This window comes from Phaethon lepturus, unplaced genomic scaffold, assembly GCF_000687285.1.
Source record: "Phaethon lepturus isolate BGI_N335 unplaced genomic scaffold, ASM68728v1 scaffold5847, whole genome shotgun sequence".
Taxonomy (NCBI): Eukaryota; Metazoa; Chordata; class Aves; order Phaethontiformes; family Phaethontidae; genus Phaethon; species Phaethon lepturus.
Genome location: NW_010553918.1, coordinates 48,000 through 65,483, shown reverse-complemented (window position 1 = coordinate 65,483; position 17,484 = coordinate 48,000). Strand labels below are relative to the sequence as shown.

The following is a 17,484-nucleotide window of genomic DNA, read 5'->3' as shown; positions in this document are numbered from 1 at the left end:
CAGCAGGAACAGAGTTAACCATTGTGGTGTTCTTTAAAATAACTCCAGCCCTTTATGTGTCTCTTCCCACAGAATTAACAGCACCAAGATCAGAACAAAGGAAGCAAATATCAGTTTTCACGCTAATATTTTGCCATGTCCAAAGTAAGAGTAATTTCACCTTCCTTGTTGAAGAAACCTCACATGAAGTGTGAGGCAATGGGTGCTTGAAAAGAATAAAGTTAAACCTTTCTGCTCCTGTTGTATATCTGCTGTCCCTGCTAGACATATCAGCAGTATCTGGAGAACCTGAATGGAGCCTTGTGATTCTGAGAACTTGCCTATTTTTTCTCAGCGATACCAGTTGGCCTAATTAAAAACCTTGACTTGCAGAGCAGTGTATTTTAGGAGTGGCACCTGATGTTATGTCCTCTAGAAACAGCAGAACACATAGTCTCTTCAAAGAGATTTTTGAGGTATGACAGCCGGCGGAGGCAAGAAGATGTACAGGGTGTGAATAGCTTTAATCAGTTGACCCATATCTCCCTCAGGTCCCTCATTTAAAAAAAAAAAAAAGGATTTTCTTTCTTAATAAATGTGGGCAGCTCCCCGTATTTTTCTATTTCTGCGTGACTTGTCAGGCACAAAAGCAGAAATGACAGATGAACCATCTTGCACCAAGAGAGTCTGACCTCTGAATGTTTCATAGAGGAATCTCTTCAGCTCTGACAGAAGTGAAAGATTATAACTTCAGGAAGAGAACTGATCCCTCTAGACAAGCCTATATCTAATAATTGCAAGGGAAAGTTTTGTTATTCGTGTTTTAAACTAGCTAGAGATCATGTAACATTTTTGGGTAGCAACATGATTTATTTTCAGTAATTTATTTTAAATTCTTAAATACAGAGAGGTTTTGATCGCTAAGAAATCACCCTCAATTTTTACGTATTAACATGGCTTTCATTAACACATGAATGTGACTGAACATAGACCAATATCCTTGGAAGATCAATCCTGTCTCTTGCAACACTGTCTCTGAGCTGGATTTTTTCTTTGTTTAAAATATACTTGGGGAAATGACAGAAACAACTCTTGATTTATGCACGCTGTAACAATGAGAAGAACAATTGCAGCAAGAGAAAATTGAAAATAAAAAATTTACCTAACTGTATGAAATTCTGGAGGATAGTTCTAGAAAACAGTAGCACACGCTTCTTCACTAGAGACATAGTCCATCTACTGTAGAGATGAAAAGTTCGTTAATGTATCTTTTTTTTTTTTTGCAGTGAATTTAGGCTTATCACTGCTCCCATGCAACAAAACCTTCTGCTGTTTGTTTATTTCTCCTAAAGACCACAGACAAATCCAAGGAAAAATCCAGAGATCCTTCACAAAAGAAAAATTATCGGCACTGCTCCTTCTAGCTTTCTAGTACAAAATGTTCAGAGAAGACTGTGTGAGCACTAGGAATGAGGATGGCTTACTAGCTCTTTTGCATACAGCAAGAGACAGCATACCTGCAGAACTTTCATTTTTGAGAAGGCTGACTGAGCCATACTAAATCCTAGCTTAAATAATAGAGGGTAACTTTTGGTTCTTTACATTCACCTGCCTTGCAAGTGCCAGGAGCAGGAATTAGAGGGCTCAGAGATTCCACTTTGTGTTATAAGTGGGACACAGAAATCGAGTACAGGTGCAAAACACACTTTTCTTTTTACAAATCCCCTGAAAAGCACTAACCCAAAAAGGGAAAAAAGGGAGGAAGAGGCAAGATAACAGCCCACTTTCAGACTTCACCGGGCACAGATGACTCCTCCCCTCTTAGCCACATATCTACTGTATCACCACATCCAGCCAGGGACCTTGGTGTGCAAAATAGCTGAAAGCTACCCTCAGGATGAGAGCAAGGCAGCTGGTGTGTGGAATTTGGAGTCTGTGTTTCACGTTCTGCCTTTTCTGCATCTTTCTTCACCAAACCACAGCAAAAAGAAAACTGAAGTTTGTGTCCATAGTAAGTAGACTGTTCCTGGGCAAATGGAATTTCTTCAAAACCTATCACTCACTGTTCTTTTATTCTAGGGTAGGGGAGAGGGAATATTTTGTGAATAGTTAAGTGTTTCCTGCATACTCAAGATTTCCTATTGCATTATACAAAAAAAAACCCCTCAATTTTAAATAAGATTTTATAATTTTGTCACATTGGTGCAGTCCTAGATGAAGTTAACTTTCTGGACTGTCAAAGATGCTTTTTTTATAGCAGTAACAGAGGAATCATACGGCATTCTTTTTTAAATTGTAAAAGAGGATTTCATAACTAAGTTTCAACTGTATACAAAAACCCTCTTTGCCATGAAAGACTTTCCACTCTTCCATTGGTTTCAGTGGATTAAAAAGCAAATCAAATTTCATTATGTGAAACACAAACAAGTGTACAATGGCATAGAATAAGCAACATAGAACTAGTGCTGTGAAACTAATGCTATTTGTAATGGTGATGATACACTGTTTGTTTGCAGGAAGCCTGAATTTTGTTCTGAACATCACACATGCTTGTAAATCATTCATATACTTTTGTGCTGCAGTTTTGGATTTTATTTCTCCCTACTTGAATTAAGAAGTAAAAAAAAAAAAACAAACAAAACTGGTGGTAAAGTTTTAAAATTATATGACACGTCTACAGGAACTATGCTGGACAAGGAAAGAATTCATTGCAGGAATGAAACATTTTGATGTATCATTATAGATTTATTTTTAATCTAAAGTGAAATTCCAGAACAGGTTCAGTGTTTTCAGAGTAACAGTTTAGTTTGCATTTAGATATTAGATGACACTTTCATCACCTCTTTTGATGAAAAAATTAATATGTGTCTTTTTAAGGCTAGTTTCTGCCAAGGAAGAATGCTTCACAGCAGTCAGCCACAGTAACTGTATCTAGAGCAGCAGTTTGTTTTTCTCCCTTCTGAATTCCCAGTTAGTCCTATCAAAATATTACTGTTCTGATGTTTCTGGAAAATTACATACATGCTTCTGTTTCTTTTCTGTTTATTTAATGTTGTGGTCTACACGTTCTAAGATATGTAAAACCTCTCTGAAATACATTAAGATATAGTTTTATAACTTGCAAAAATTTATTTGAGCTAATCACTGTTCTAATGCCAGAAAAAAAAGAAGAGTTACATTTGTCTAAATAAATCAAACAGGTATTATAGCTATCTAGACCCAAGAAAAGCACCATGAATATACTTAGCATGTCAGACACAGTACTCACTGTCATTGCATACTCCTTGTGACTGCACTAATTATATCCATCACAAAAAGCCCAGTAACGTGAAGGGAATTTCATCTATTCTATCAGGTATTTCGCCATGGTGATCATACTCCACAGGAGTTTTTTCCAACTGACAAGCACAAAGAAGTTGCAAGGCAGCAGGGATATGGACAGCTTACAAAGGTGCGTTTGCTTACCTGGGCCAATACGCTGATATATTGGAATGCGGTGTGTTGATACTGTTTCCTGGAAATTTGTTTTCACTTAGAGAAAGCCCATGTTAAGTTGCCACGGATGTCCAAAAGGACAGCCAAAGACCTTACTGGGATGCTAGAGCTATGAGCTGATTTTAAATGACATTGAGTCAGCCTGTTCTGGTCCAACATCAGCATATGTTGAGTTGTTTGATTGCAGACTGGGGTCTTCTCGGAGGAGCCAGGCACTGGTGACCACCGCAGTTCACCTGAAACCAAACATGAAGCTTTAACCATCAGTAGCATAAGGTGGTGGAAGCGTTCACAGACCACCCTCAAGCTCTGCTGAGTAGGAGTACTTCCTGGCTCAGGAGCTTCTAAGATCAGCGCTAGCAGAAACTTCTCTCACGCTGTGCCAGGGAAAGCTGATTTAAAGCTCAGCTATTTTAGAGCAGGCATTGGTGGAATACAGCAGAGCTAAGCTGGCACACAAGCAGCATCTGACGGTAACAACTAGCACCAGTTAAGGCAGCTGCAGAGTCCAGCTGCAGAAACTGTGCCTCTGCATTAACTGTGATTTGTATTAGGTGCCCCCTCTTGTGAATGGATCCAAGGGCGAACTTCTGCACTATCAGGCTGTAAGGGAATATGGAGACACCGGGTGCTTTTACCCTTACTTCTGCTCCGCTCCCACCAGCACTACCCACTGTGTCTGTGCTTCCTTCTTCCCCCCAAGATGTGTTGTTAGGATGGAAAAATCCCCTAGTCATTTGCCCAGGATTCCGGGAACCAGGCAGCCTCACTGAAGTAGTTTAGATGTGCCAAAATTTTGGATGTCAGGGCTCTGAACAACCTGATCTAGTGGAAGATGTCCCTGCTCATTGCAGGGGGGTTGGACTAGATGGCCTTTAAAGGTCCCTTCCAACCCAAAGGATTCTATGACTCTGTGTCCCAGATCAATGGCTATTGTGCAAGTGCAGGCAGACCACGAGGTATGTGTCTCTATTAGGCCACTGTAGGATAAGTTTGCTCATACGCTTTATGTCCAGTGCAGCCAGCACGATGCACGGTTTTCTCTCCTGGGGGAACTAGTCACTTGCCAGGTCTCCACCAAAATCAGAATAGAACAAACTGCCTGAGGGGCTCTTCCTCACCACTCCTAGGAGGCCATACCGACCTCCAGTGCAAGGTCAGGCCTGTTTGCTCTCATGTCACCTTCCTTAAAGAAACAGGAGTAACAGGGCAGCTTCCTATGCCTTAACTCAGCTGTGACTCAATCATCTCACATACACATTATGCGAGTTCAGCGCTACACGCCAGCTTGCTCCAGGGCATGGAAGGCTTCAATACTCAGGTGTCAGGATTTAACACCACACACATTAGGCAAGTCGGGGCAGAAGCCTAGGCCAAGCGTATACTCTAGGAGACTCCGGATGCACAATTCCAGCAACTTTCCTCCAGAAAGAAGCGATCACATACACACACTGTGGGACATGTCTGGCACTGTGGATAAAAGACCTGAGTAATTTGGTCTGACCTTATAGCTGACTGCTTTGAACAGGAGGTTGGACTAGAGACTTCCTGAGGTCCCTTTCAACCTGAATTATCCTGTGATCCTATGCCTTGGAAAAGGACTTTAGGAAGCAATGAGTTATGTACTTGAGATCCCAGTGCAGCATAATGATTACATGAGCATAATTGAATATATTTCCATTTGGCCAGGAAACACCATGTACAAGTAAAAAGATGGCAATATTGAGACCATTACAGGGACATTGCATGTGATTCTTGTGTCACGTGTTTACAAAATTATGTTGGTAAATTGGAAAATATTCAGCAAAGAGCTACTAAAATGCTGAGGCTGGAAAACCCATTTTGCTGTGATACTAGAGAATTGTCATCTATTTAGTTTAACACAGAGATTAAGTGACTTGATTCCATCTTATTTATTATTATCTTACTGGGAATAAGATCTGTGATGGTAAATAGTGTGCCATTCAGAAGCATAACAAGATCCAGTGGCTGAAAGCTGGAGACATAGTCAGGCAAGAACCAAGAAGCAAATGTTTCAGACTGTTGATAATAATTAACATTGCAGCAAAATTCCTGAAGGCTTGGAGGACTTTTACTTGAAGTCTTCTATTCAAGATTTCCTGTCTTCCTGAAAAATAAGATCTTGCTAAAGCTAAAACTGTAGCCTCTATATGGAATCATTGGTGATATTTTACGGAATTCATATCCTGGATGTGTTTTCATGGACAGATGGTTGCTCTGTCTGCACTCCCATTTAACCAGCTGAGAACCAGCAATAGAACAGAAACTAGACAGACGGTTTTGGGACATCTCTATGCCTGCTTTAAGTCACCCTGCCCCTCAGCCAGTCTTACTAGCTTGAATAAACATACACCAAGCTTTCCGAAGAGCAAAATGCAAAACTGCATCCGTCAGGAAGACGTATCTAATATTATTCAGTACTGTAAATGCAGCAACTTTACTGCATTTTTATCCCTTCTTCTTTCCTCCTTCACTTTAGAAAGCAAAAAGGTCTTTGTCAAAATAATATGAAATATGAAGTAACTTTTTGTTTGTAGGAATGGATGCACAGCACACTTCTTCCGCCTCTTACACTATTCTGTTGCTTCTACAGCTTGGCATACAGCAACAGTACGAGCTTGGCCAGTACATGAGGAGGAGATACTCTTATTTCCTGAGTGTTGTATACAAGCAGTGTGAGGCAAGTACTGGATCTGGGAGGGAGGATGTTTTTCATGGATGTTAATGGGACTTCCTGAATGCATGACAGTCTGAACTTGGTACAATTGGAGATAAATTAACATCCAATTGAATTCAAAGTAATTTCAAAGTATGCCGGAAACTGTGGCTCAGCTTTTATTCAGGCTGATGGTTAACTGAAAACCACGTGAAAGTTTTTTAGGCTATCGGGTTCAGATGCCTCATTGTTGTAAGGCAGAGTATCTATGTTGGATATCTCCAACCCTACACTTTCATATGCAGTGCAGATACAGCTTAGTTTTCTTTTAGGGTCCAACTGTTCAGTGCATCCATGATGTCCCAAAGCCTAGGTGTTCAAATGGAGTCAATCTTATGCTTTTCACTAGGAGTCCTAAGGGAACTGCTCCCACCAAATTTTATTCCAAGGCTGTATTACAGCTTCACTCTTTCTCCCTCCCCCTTCTTTCGCATGGTCCTTCTTCACCCCACTCTATTTTATTGCCAGCTTCCCTGGCACAGTACCAGTCCCCTTCTCTCCCACCCAAAGAAAAAACACTAACAGGAGAAATGGTCTTTCAAAATTTTTTTCTTTTTTTTTCCTTGCTTCAGATTTATGTTCAAAGCACTGACTGTGACCACACACTTATGAGTGCTCAGGCAAGTCTTGCCGGGCTCTACCCACCGACACAGGGCCAGATTTGGAACCCTACAATCCTTTGGCAGCCAATTCCAGTTCACACGGTGCCACTGTCACATGATAACGTGAGTAGAAACTAGGGACATTTGCTTTCCCTTAACGATTAGAAAAATACCTAGGATATGAGATGAAGGGGCAGGATAAAGGACATGGTAATGGTAATGAAAAATAAATTATGTTACAAGCATTGTGCAGAAAAGCCTAATAAGCTGAATATAAATATTGTCAGGAGTTTCCACAGGAATGGATTTACATAACAGAAGCCTGGAGTTAACAAAAAAGGAAGAAAACTGAAAGTCTTAGGTACAGAGAAAAAGGATTAAACTATAAAGTGAGTAAACCACTATAGGAGTGTGAACTTATCACAGACATGACTTTCTTTGTGTGAGAAGAGGAAGCATACCTAATCTCACTAGTGCTTCAACATTTTTTAGTCTGCAGCCAATGGAAAAGACGAAAGAATTATTCTGGGATTTTCATTACGGTGAGAACTGAGTCACAGGATTATTTTTAATGCACTTTGAGGGTTGGTGGAAAAAGTAAAAGGGAAAGGAAGGAGAACTCAAAGCTTTAAGAGCATGAGTTCATAGGGCAATATATTTTCCTCACCACCTTGGAGCTGTAAGGAATTGTGTGGACAGCAGCTCTGTCACCTGCATACACTTGTCCTAGAGGGGAAAGCTGGGCAGATGAGTGGAGCTGGAGTTTCCCATTTGTGGAAAACCTATCACAAAAAGCTAGGAAAGATCAGAAGTGTACAGTGTGAGTCCCAGTTGGGGGAGGAGATTTGCATATGTGATGCAAGATGAATTGTGTGGGCTTACAGGTCTAGTTAACACAGCCTGTGAGAGGGGCATCAGGTTAAATACAGACATGGAGCAATGGTTCTCACCTCGGGGTGATAAGAGCAGGAAGATGGAGGATATGGAGACACATGTCTTCCCGTTCATGCACACAGCCTGGTATAGAGTCAGGAGCCACTCCTGACACTGTCACGGATGATGGCATCCCAGAAAACACCACTATCAAACTCAGCAAACAAGTACTGCACCTCATTCACACCTAGGGAAGCAAGTAAGTTTATTCAAACGAACCATAATACCTATGCATTTTTCATACTTTTTCAACTATTTGTGTTTTAACTCTATTAATCTTTACTATATATACAGGGTAAGCTTGAGACCACATGTACCCTACTACCCAAAACAAGTGCCTATCGTTTATTGGTAAAGTCATGCCTGTTCATGAACCTATGGTTATAATTCAGAAATACTTTCCTACCTTCTGGAATAGAGATAGATTGTATTTCTAAGAATATTGAGGAACTACTGTGAAATTTTCCAAGCTAATCCCTTCAGGACTCTCAAATTCTTTTTAAAGTTCTTTTAACTGTGGGACTATATAGATAGAGCTTTATTGCTGGAAAAAGGACAAAAAACACTTTAGAGAAAAACACTAAGAATATCTCAGTGTCAAACTTTGTTTTAACTTTTCTTTAAAATTTAAGGAAAAAACTTCAAACAAGAATAAACTCAGTTTAGCTTAGATAAATGAATTAACAAATTCTTAAGTTATCCCAGTCACATGTAACCTTTAATCTTCATATATCTTGAAGGAATGAAAGACAAAACTGAGTTATGGAAACTTCACAAGTTTCTACAATTTAGCTGAACTAAATGAAGCTGCGGTAAGTCCGCTTAATACAGCTGAATATGCACAAAGACTCCTATTGCAGTCCAGCTGCTGCTTGGTAATTTGTTGCAAAAAAAGGTGATGGCGTGTTTAAAGAAAGACTGAACACAATGAGTGAAATCATCCCTGGGGAAGCCAAGCACAAAGAAGTTCATGAGGGCTTGTGTTAGTCTTCTGTCAAGGGACAAATTTCACCTTGTGTAAATGAATCCTTTAACTTTGAACTGCTGCAGCTATTACTCCTCTGAACATTTAAAGATTATTTTGTAAGTAGTCATCAGTGTGACTCTTACAGTCCTGAAGATGAATATCCTTGAAAACTACATTCCCAATTTATTTTTCAGCTTGTCCTAACTAGTGCAGCCAATCAGAACAGCAATCCTGCAAGGGAATAGTGAATTGCAGAAACAAGAAGCAACTTGCCTAACTAAAGTTTTGCAATTTTCTTTTCAGTTGCTATACTTACCTTTCTCACACTGCCCAAAATACAATGAGCTTCTGAGAGAAACCTTTGCAACAAGGGATTTCCAAAGACAACTCAGGCAGTACAGGGTAAAGTATTTTCAGTTCTGGAAATCTCATTAAAATGTACCACTTCTGTCAACATTATCTAACAGGTAGGTTTAAAAAAAAAAGCAGTGAAAATGCTCCTTACAGATCTCTCATCTTCACAGTGGGTGTAGACAGCATACCCAACAAACAATTACAACATTATAGATCCAGCTGGCCTGGGCTGTTCCCATGAACTGAAAATTGCAAGTCATAGAAAAGATAAATTATTGACTACCATGGAAAAAACAGTCCACCTACCTTCTAGGAGAGCAGACAAAACAAAAACTCAGATCAAATCAGTGCCAATACCTCTCTAATCATTCCAATACCTCTCTCTGTTTACTCCCGTGTAAAGCAACTCCTCTGACATCTCTGTCTATATAACTCTCTGCTAGTTCAGATTCCTCTTCGACCACAAAATTCTCACAGCTCAATTCCCCAGGTTTTCTATAACAGCCTCAGTGCTTTCTTTAAGTACCTGTTCATGTTTCATACCCAAAGCATTCATTCAGATGCTCACTTATGTTTTGTTCTTGCCTCTGTAAGGTATCCTTTCCTTTCTTTCTCTGCCACCAAAATCTTTGCATTGAATCACTTGTCTATTCTGCTGCAACCTTCTTCTTCACAAGTTTATACAAAACGACACTATCAAACTCACCTGTTTTTCTATAATCTCCAATCACTGACTTCAGCCATCTAGCTCTGGCTCTGCCTCTGGTATTATATGCAAGTGAATCATAATTCCAAGTTTTGCCAAATTTAGATCATATTGCCCTTCTGCTCAGTACCAACATTAGAATAATTCTGTTTATCACATGTTCTTTAAGCATTTTTTTGATTTCTGCCAGACTTCCTCATATATCTGTGTCCCTTCTACTCTAACCTCTTCTGAACATTCCCACCAAGCATAAACCACCACCATACTTCAAATCTGAACTCAGACCACCAAGCTTGTCTAGGTGAATAGACCAAATTCTCTTACCACTAGGCAATCATTCATTGCTTAAGTGCAAAATGCAAAGACTATCTTGTTTCTAAAAATTACCATGTACTGGTATGGCAGTGTGTAGAAATGATGTAAAAAGGCCCTGCGTACTACAAATTTGCCTTTTTTGTATTCCAGCCATTTCTGAAGTTTTTAGCCACTCATACAGGATACCCATTGAAGAAGTTGAACACTGAAAGAATTTGGAAGCTCTCTGACACTTTACAATACGAGGTAAATAATATAATGAAAATTCCCACAGTTCAATAGAAATACTTACGCTTCCTCAAAACTGGTTTTAGCTCTTATTTCTTATTTCTGTTGTTTGTAAGACATCAAAAAGAGGGCAGGCCTGTGCTTCCAAACTTTTTTGAACCACAGACAATTTTCAGCTTCTTCTCCAGAAACCCTCACCTAATATCAAAATTGCAACTGAAAAACCTGTAAAGACACTATGACTGTGTGAGGTTGCTGTGGGTCGTCCACCACTATAAGAAACACAAACCAATGGCCTACCAAATCCAACCTTCTGTCAGTGACTGCGTACGGAGAATTAGGCAAAAGCATGCCTTTGGATAAAATTGACTTGTTACTCCTCCAAACTTCATCAGAGAGATACACAGGAATAAAAATCGCTGTTGGCAAAGAAACATAAGCATCCTTCCACAAAAATTTTATGCAAAATGTATAAGCAAGAGAAGTCATTATTTGCATATGGACAGTAGCAATCAGAGTATTTTCAGGAATTAAGCATCCATTGGAATGACACAAATGGCTATTTGTGCAAGTTTGGGAGCCTGTTCTAAGCAAATGAATCAGGCACATCACAAAGAAGCATGGATTTTATAAAAAAAGGTGTACTGTGGTGCCCGACTGTCATGGGTATCTGGGTCCCACAGTCTGGTACCTCTCACTGGGATTTGAAAAAATCCTGAGTGCCCTTAATTTAGCAACAAGCCCCACTTCATGTCTCTTCAAAGTCTAGACTTATCTCAGCTGAAGCAAGTGAAAATTGCAGAGTCTTGTGTTAAAAAGTTATTGTTGCAGGCAGCTTTTGCTACAAATGCTTTAATGCATAATTATTTTAAAACTCAAATATTAATGATATATTGGTAACCAGTACTGGGATATACCCTAGAAACTGAGGCAGTTTTAAGGTAGATTTTACAATGCTAATGAGTTTACCTTCCGCCCTGCAGTTTCTGCAAAGGTCCAACTTTGGTCAAAGAAGTCTTGAATGGAATGTTAGCCAGGGCCTTAAGTTAAATGAAGTGTTAACATGTTGGGATTGTAATTTCAGTGAGGACACCCTTCCGTATTTTCCAAATGCAGGATAGCTCAGGGCCACAACCTTTTATTTTGATTGCTATATCAAAATACTGAGAAACCTGTATCACCAAAAGAAATTTGCAAAATTGACAGCTCCCATCAGGTATCTAGCTAAATGCTGGAAGGCAAAACCAATTAGTTGGGTTTTTCCTTCTAGTGTTAGATTTCATGAGCTCTGGTCTTTCATACTACTCAATGAAGACTCTGGGGTATCAATTAAGACATCTGCCGTAAAAGCCAATCTTACCCTTTCAAGCATACAAAGAGAGCTTTCTTACATAGTTTTTAAAACACAATTAGCATGCATCTCTCTGTGTTTGTTACTTTTGGCTGTCATCTGACTTTCAGGCAGCTTGGAGACTTGCAACTTGGAGGTGCTTTCCTCCAAGCAATCCTACAGTACTGTCTTAAATAGCATGCAACTAGAAAAATTCTTTCCTCAAGACACAAATCACATTTGTTAAAAGAGAAAGTGATACATTGTGACCTGAGCTGGTTTAACCTAACACGTTCTATTGTTTCACTTGTTTAAACAAATCCTTTAAGTAGTCGGCATTTTCCTTAGAACTTGTTGTTACAAGCACAGTCCCTCTGGTGAGCTCAGTCCAACGGCTCACCTTCACAGAGGTTACATTGCGCTGAAGGAAAGATACCAACCGTGTTTAAACAGGAAATCGGGGTAGTACAAACCAGGAGTGTTGGGCGTATCTCCCCTTCTCACAGTTGTGAGCATTACTATATCTTGGGCTGCATCCCCAAGGAAAGACTAATCCGTTCCACTTTAGCTTGAGGACTGCGTCAGTATCCAATAGAGCTGGTATAAGTAGATATGAATCTATATATACATATATATACATATACCTCATTCTCCAGTACATCTGAATTACAGCTATACATATCCCTACCTGATCTCTGGATCTTTCTTATATCTCAGAGCTGCCTGCACTTAAAATCCTGACATCTATACAGGATTTGCTTCAGTAAAGATCGCAGGATCCCAGTAGATGGCTGAAAAAGAGAGAGTCATAAAACTAAGTTTTTGCACCTGGCAACTGCATTAGCAATTGGCATAAATAATGCCAGTTGGGTTTTGCATAACTTTTAGTATTATATTTCCTCCTCTTGTTGAACACTGTCCTTCAAATTTGTTTTAAGCAGTATAAGGCTATAAGTAGGAATTCTGCAGCTGTCTAAATGTAAAATACAGTCATTATTTTATTATAAAGAGAAAATGCTACTTGAGTGAAGCATTCGGATTTTGTTCTGACAAGCATTTTGTGCCAGAGCAAATAACAGTTAGCAGTAGGAATCAGTAGGAAAATCACCATGTTTTCTTTCTTCACTGTAGGATATTAACAATTACACTTTACCTGCTTGGGCTACTCATGGTGTCAGGACCAAGCTGATAAAGCTCTCAGAATTGTTATTGCAGGCGGAATTCGGGTTCCACAAACAAATACAAAAATCACGTTTGCAGGGAGGTAAGCTGAATTCTTACCCCATTTAAAACCAAGAGTAGAATGGGAAAGAAGAAAGGGTGTATAATAAACATTGCTACCAATTACATAGTAGAACTACGAAAGATGGCATGATGTGGATATTGGCAATCAGCACTGAAAGATTTTGATTAACGGGAGGACAGATGGTGAGGATATGAATCACGAATATCCTAATCCAACATTATAAAGGAGGTATCATTTTGGTTACACTGTATAAGAAATCCAAAGTAATATACAAATTCTTGCTGAACTGAGTCAAATCTGAACTTAATGTAAACCACCGTGCTTAACTTACTTAATGAAGTATTATTTGTAATAATCTCCAGGATGGTAGCTTTGTTGCCTAACACTCTTCACATTCCATTACTGATAGTATTAAAATGAGATTATTAAGCTGCTTCTAAACTTTATTCTGCTCAGCAAATAGTAGCTGAAATTTAAAAAAAAGTTTTACCTTTTTAATCACTTATTCTCCTCCATTCATCCACTGTCACCTTTTGGGCATTGTTTTTGTTTTATATGGACACTGTACAGTCAGGCTCTGTGAGCTACGAGGATACAGCACATACAAGCATGAATCAATTTGTTTGCTTTTTTGGAGCTCCAACTTACAAAACTAAGCACAAAGGTCAAGCCTCTGCTCTTGCTTTACTAACAATTGCCATTAAAAAATGTGCCAGTAGCTGAAGACAATACGTGTGCCTAATTCTGCTAGCATGTACAGATTTTAATTTGTTGAGATTCCACCCTTATGCTAAGATAGTAGCACAGCCATTGATTAAATTCATATATTTTGTCTTACAACTTTTCAGCAGTTAACAAAATAGAGACAACCATATAATTTAAGAAGGCCCAGAGTCCAAAGGATATGCTCTTTCTTTTTTCTCTGGAAATCAGGAAGTCAATGGACTTACACACAAAAGAGAGTAGTATTCATTACCGCGCGCTTCTTGCACTGTTCTGTTGGCACAAAGCAGCTGTGAATGCACTGTTTCAAGCTGTTGAGGCTATTAGGGACCCCCAAAACATTCTACAAAGAAGTAAAATAGGCCCACTCTTCATACAAAAGATGGTATCAGAGTTAAGCAGGGCACTCCAACACAAATTACCTATAAAGTCAATGGAATAAATCTGGTGCGCTTAAAGACAGATTGTGTTAAAAAAGCAGCAAGTGATACACATGTTAGCAGAAGCATCCCTTTCATTGTCATTGCTTCCCCATTTTCTTTCAGGTATTCTGTTAAAAACTATTCTAAAGCATTTCTCAGATGCTAGAAAGCCTTCACGCCAGCAAAAAATGGTTATGTATTCTGCGGTGAGTCCTTTCTGTTTCTTTTATTCTCCCTTTCTGCAGTTATTAAACACAATGAAGGCCATGAAACTTTATTTCCTTCATGAAATACAGCTACAAGCATTTTTTATTTGGTTAACCTTAAATATAGTTGGATTATTTTTATTCTTTAATGAATAGATACTACTTTGAAACCTGCAGCATTCTGTTTTCCACCTGATGTCATGGCTTGTTTCATTCTAATATTGTTTTGACTGAGCAGAGAACTGGAAAAAACATGTCTCATGTTTTATTGAGCCTGTATGATAAAGATAATTTAGAAACAAACCTCCTGCTTCCTGCATCTTTTTCAGATGTAAAAGGAAAGAAAAAGAAAAATTAAGTTGAAGTTAGTTATTTTAGAACATCTTATGAAGGCAGTTACTCAATTGTGACTTTATATTTTTGTTTACAATGTGCAAACACTGTCACTGGAGAAGGAAATTTTTTGATTGCTCTCGGTAAAGAGCTCCTGTTTCTAAACTGCCATTAGATTACTGACCTTTCAGGTATATATCAGCCAAAGAGCTTACCGATATGATCTTGAATACTGTTTATTTAACATGCAAAACCACTAGTTCTTTTTAAAACAAATTTTAACAGCTTCTGCTAACTTTGATAAGAACTGCAAGTCACTATGACTTCTTAAATATTTACATGTATGTATACCTTATGCATGCAGTATTTCAGTTTGTACAGTCATGAAAGGGCAGTATTTGCTCAGTGTTGCAGAGGGCAAGTATTAATGAAGCCACACAAGTAATGTTAAGTGGACAGATAATGCGCTGGACATATTGTTAAATAGTAGATACATGCAATCATTTTCAATAGGCCTTTAATTAAAGGTTTCTTCTATTTATAGCATGCAGCCACCATTGCTGCCTTACAGATGGCACTCAATGTCTTCGATGGGAAATTGCCTCCTTACAGTGCCTGCCATTTTTTTGAACTTTACCAAGAAAAAAATGGGCAAGTATCTGCAAGCTGGACTGCTAACATGTACTTTTTCTAAAAAGCAATTTACTGATACATCAGACTAATTAAACTGGATACACAAAGTTCACTACACAAGAAAAGATCATAGATTTATTTTAATTATTATAATTTACTCAATTTAGCCGTTATTGACAGTAGCACAATCAAACCACTGCGGCCTGAAAACCTTCTATATATTGCTTCATTACACTTATATGAGGTTTTACTCTACCCTTGTTATTTATTTAACTCCTTGACTCTCTACCAAGAAGACAAACTACATGCAAATTGGTGTTGACCATCTGTTGTTTAAAAAAGTCTCTTCAGAGTATTAATGATACATATTAATAGCCAGACAAATAAGCTGGATAAAAGTTTGTCCCAAAGTACAATCACTGCAACATGGAAAGTCTATGTGATTCTGCATACCTAACTTTATTTTGACCCTTCTGTATTTTGAAACAGGCAATACACCATAGAAATGTACTATCGAAATAATTCTTTGAGAGATCCGCACCCCCTCACTCTCCCTGGCTGCAAATTTCGCTGTCCACTGGAGAGATTCACTCAGTTGGTCTCCCCAGTCCTAGTACACTATTGGACAAGAGAATGTAGGATGTAGAACATAAAAAGAGGTAAGTTAAGCGCTTTGGGCACATGTACCCAAAAGTAAAGTCAGGATTACATCTCCTGCCAAGAGCTCATTTGAAGTAACAATTATTTTCCTAAGGGTCTGGTCTGAAATGCGAAATATGCAGATCCAGTAAACCAGAACTGGACCCATGGCCATAACTTCTACTCCATTGATACATTTATCTATGCCAGCCCAACTTTCTGTTCAAAGGGAATCAAAGCTGATTAGACTTTAGGGTACTACTTCATGGGTGTGTTTGTTTTAGTACAGTCAAAAAGACCTTCAATTACAGAGGAAGCAGATACAAATGCACTGAATTATAACAATTCATCTTATCTTCTCTAACTGTAGAGTATTTGTCCGAGCTCATTAACATTATGCATTCCCTTGATTTTAGGAGACATTCAGAGATCAAAACAGATGTAGTATACCAGATTGGTACTTACCAGAATGTCAAATATATACAGACACACATTGGCATACTAATACATTCCTTAGTAGGTTGTCTGTATCTCGATATTAGGTTGCCTAACTTTCCCTTTTGACTACTGATGATATTTATGTTTGCAGAGAGAGGGAACAGGAAGGCAGAGAATTACATTGCCTCTCTTGCATCTAGCTCTATATTCCTTAAGGGAGATGAAAAGCCAACAGGCCCCAGGATTGAAAAGTGTTCCACCTTTTTTGATGATCAAATGTTATACCTAACTTCAAAAAATCCCATATGGCTTTCTGAATCCCTGACCTCAAGAAGAATTTGAAAGGTCAGAGATAAGAAGAATGCAGGCAAGCCAAGTCACTTGTTTGCTATAATTTCCTGTTAAATATATTGAATCCATGAACAGACTGGAGATAGTTTAGCCAGAATGAATGAATAATTAGCAATTAATGACTCATTAAATACATTTCTTCACTATATTCATTGCTCACAAATTCTCAGGAAAAATATTAGGAAATTACCACATTTAACTGCAAAAGGTAATTAGTCAGGGGGAGAGGGAGGTTGGTTCTGATGACTTTTTTTGGCCAAGCAATTAATACAAGTCATGGAAGATAGTGATAAATACTTCATGTTTATACTGTGGTGCTTAGTAATCTGAGTTTTGTGGAAATTAATTCCTCTCCTTCACAAAGCAAACTGTGTAACTGACCAAGTAAATAAACAAGAAAATTATCTAACATATAATCAAAATTTGGCATTAATAAAGACACAAATATTTAGCCTTTAAGTTCAACACAAAGGCTGAATATTGCTTCAATTCTCAAATTTTGCTTAAGTAGAAGTTAGATGGTATTCAGGCATTATACACCAAGTCCAGCATCATTGCTTATGACTGCCTTCATTAGCAATCCTGAGTGCTGAAAACACATACGGACCACAAGAGATTACAACCAAAACTGATGCTCCAATCAAAATATCTGCCATATTGCCATATCAAAATCTGACACTTTCCCTTATTTTATCCTGGTTCAGAATGGTTCCATCTCAGTAACTGTTGGGGCCAGATCCTAATTTTGGGGCTCATAACTCTTTTCCTGCAGACAGAAGTTTTAAATTCTCTGCTACGCATGGGTGGCACTTGGGAAAATGCCAAGGCACACTGCTCCACAGCCGGC

The 17,484-nt window shown here is 38.6% G+C and overlaps 1 protein-coding gene across 1 annotated transcript; it reads left to right on the top strand.

Annotated features, from left to right (window-relative positions):
• Positions 1-1,712: 1,712 nt before the first annotated feature.
• On the top strand, positions 1,713-15,855 carry LOC104624316 (prostatic acid phosphatase-like). Its single transcript, XM_010291654.1, has 10 exons — positions 1,713-1,990; positions 3,335-3,430; positions 6,089-6,175; positions 6,784-6,936; positions 9,017-9,115; positions 10,239-10,334; positions 12,778-12,910; positions 14,161-14,243; positions 15,121-15,227; positions 15,699-15,855. The coding sequence occupies exons 1-10, from the start codon at positions 1,877-1,879 to the stop codon at positions 15,853-15,855; spliced, it is 1,125 nt and encodes a 374-aa protein (XP_010289956.1). The 5' UTR covers positions 1,713-1,876.
• The last annotated feature ends 1,629 nt before the right edge of the window (positions 15,856-17,484 follow it).

Coding starts and splice junctions, on each gene's coding strand:
- LOC104624316 (XM_010291654.1), top strand. CDS start 1,877: ATGAGAGCAAGGCAGCTGGTGTGTGGAATTTGGAGTCTGTGTTTCACG. Junction 3,431..6,088: donor GATATGGACAGCTTACAAAG/GTGCGTTTGCTT, acceptor TTGCTTCTACAG/CTTGGCATACAGCAACAGTA. Junction 10,335..12,777: donor CTGACACTTTACAATACGAG/GTAAATAATATA, acceptor TCTTCACTGTAG/GATATTAACAATTACACTTT.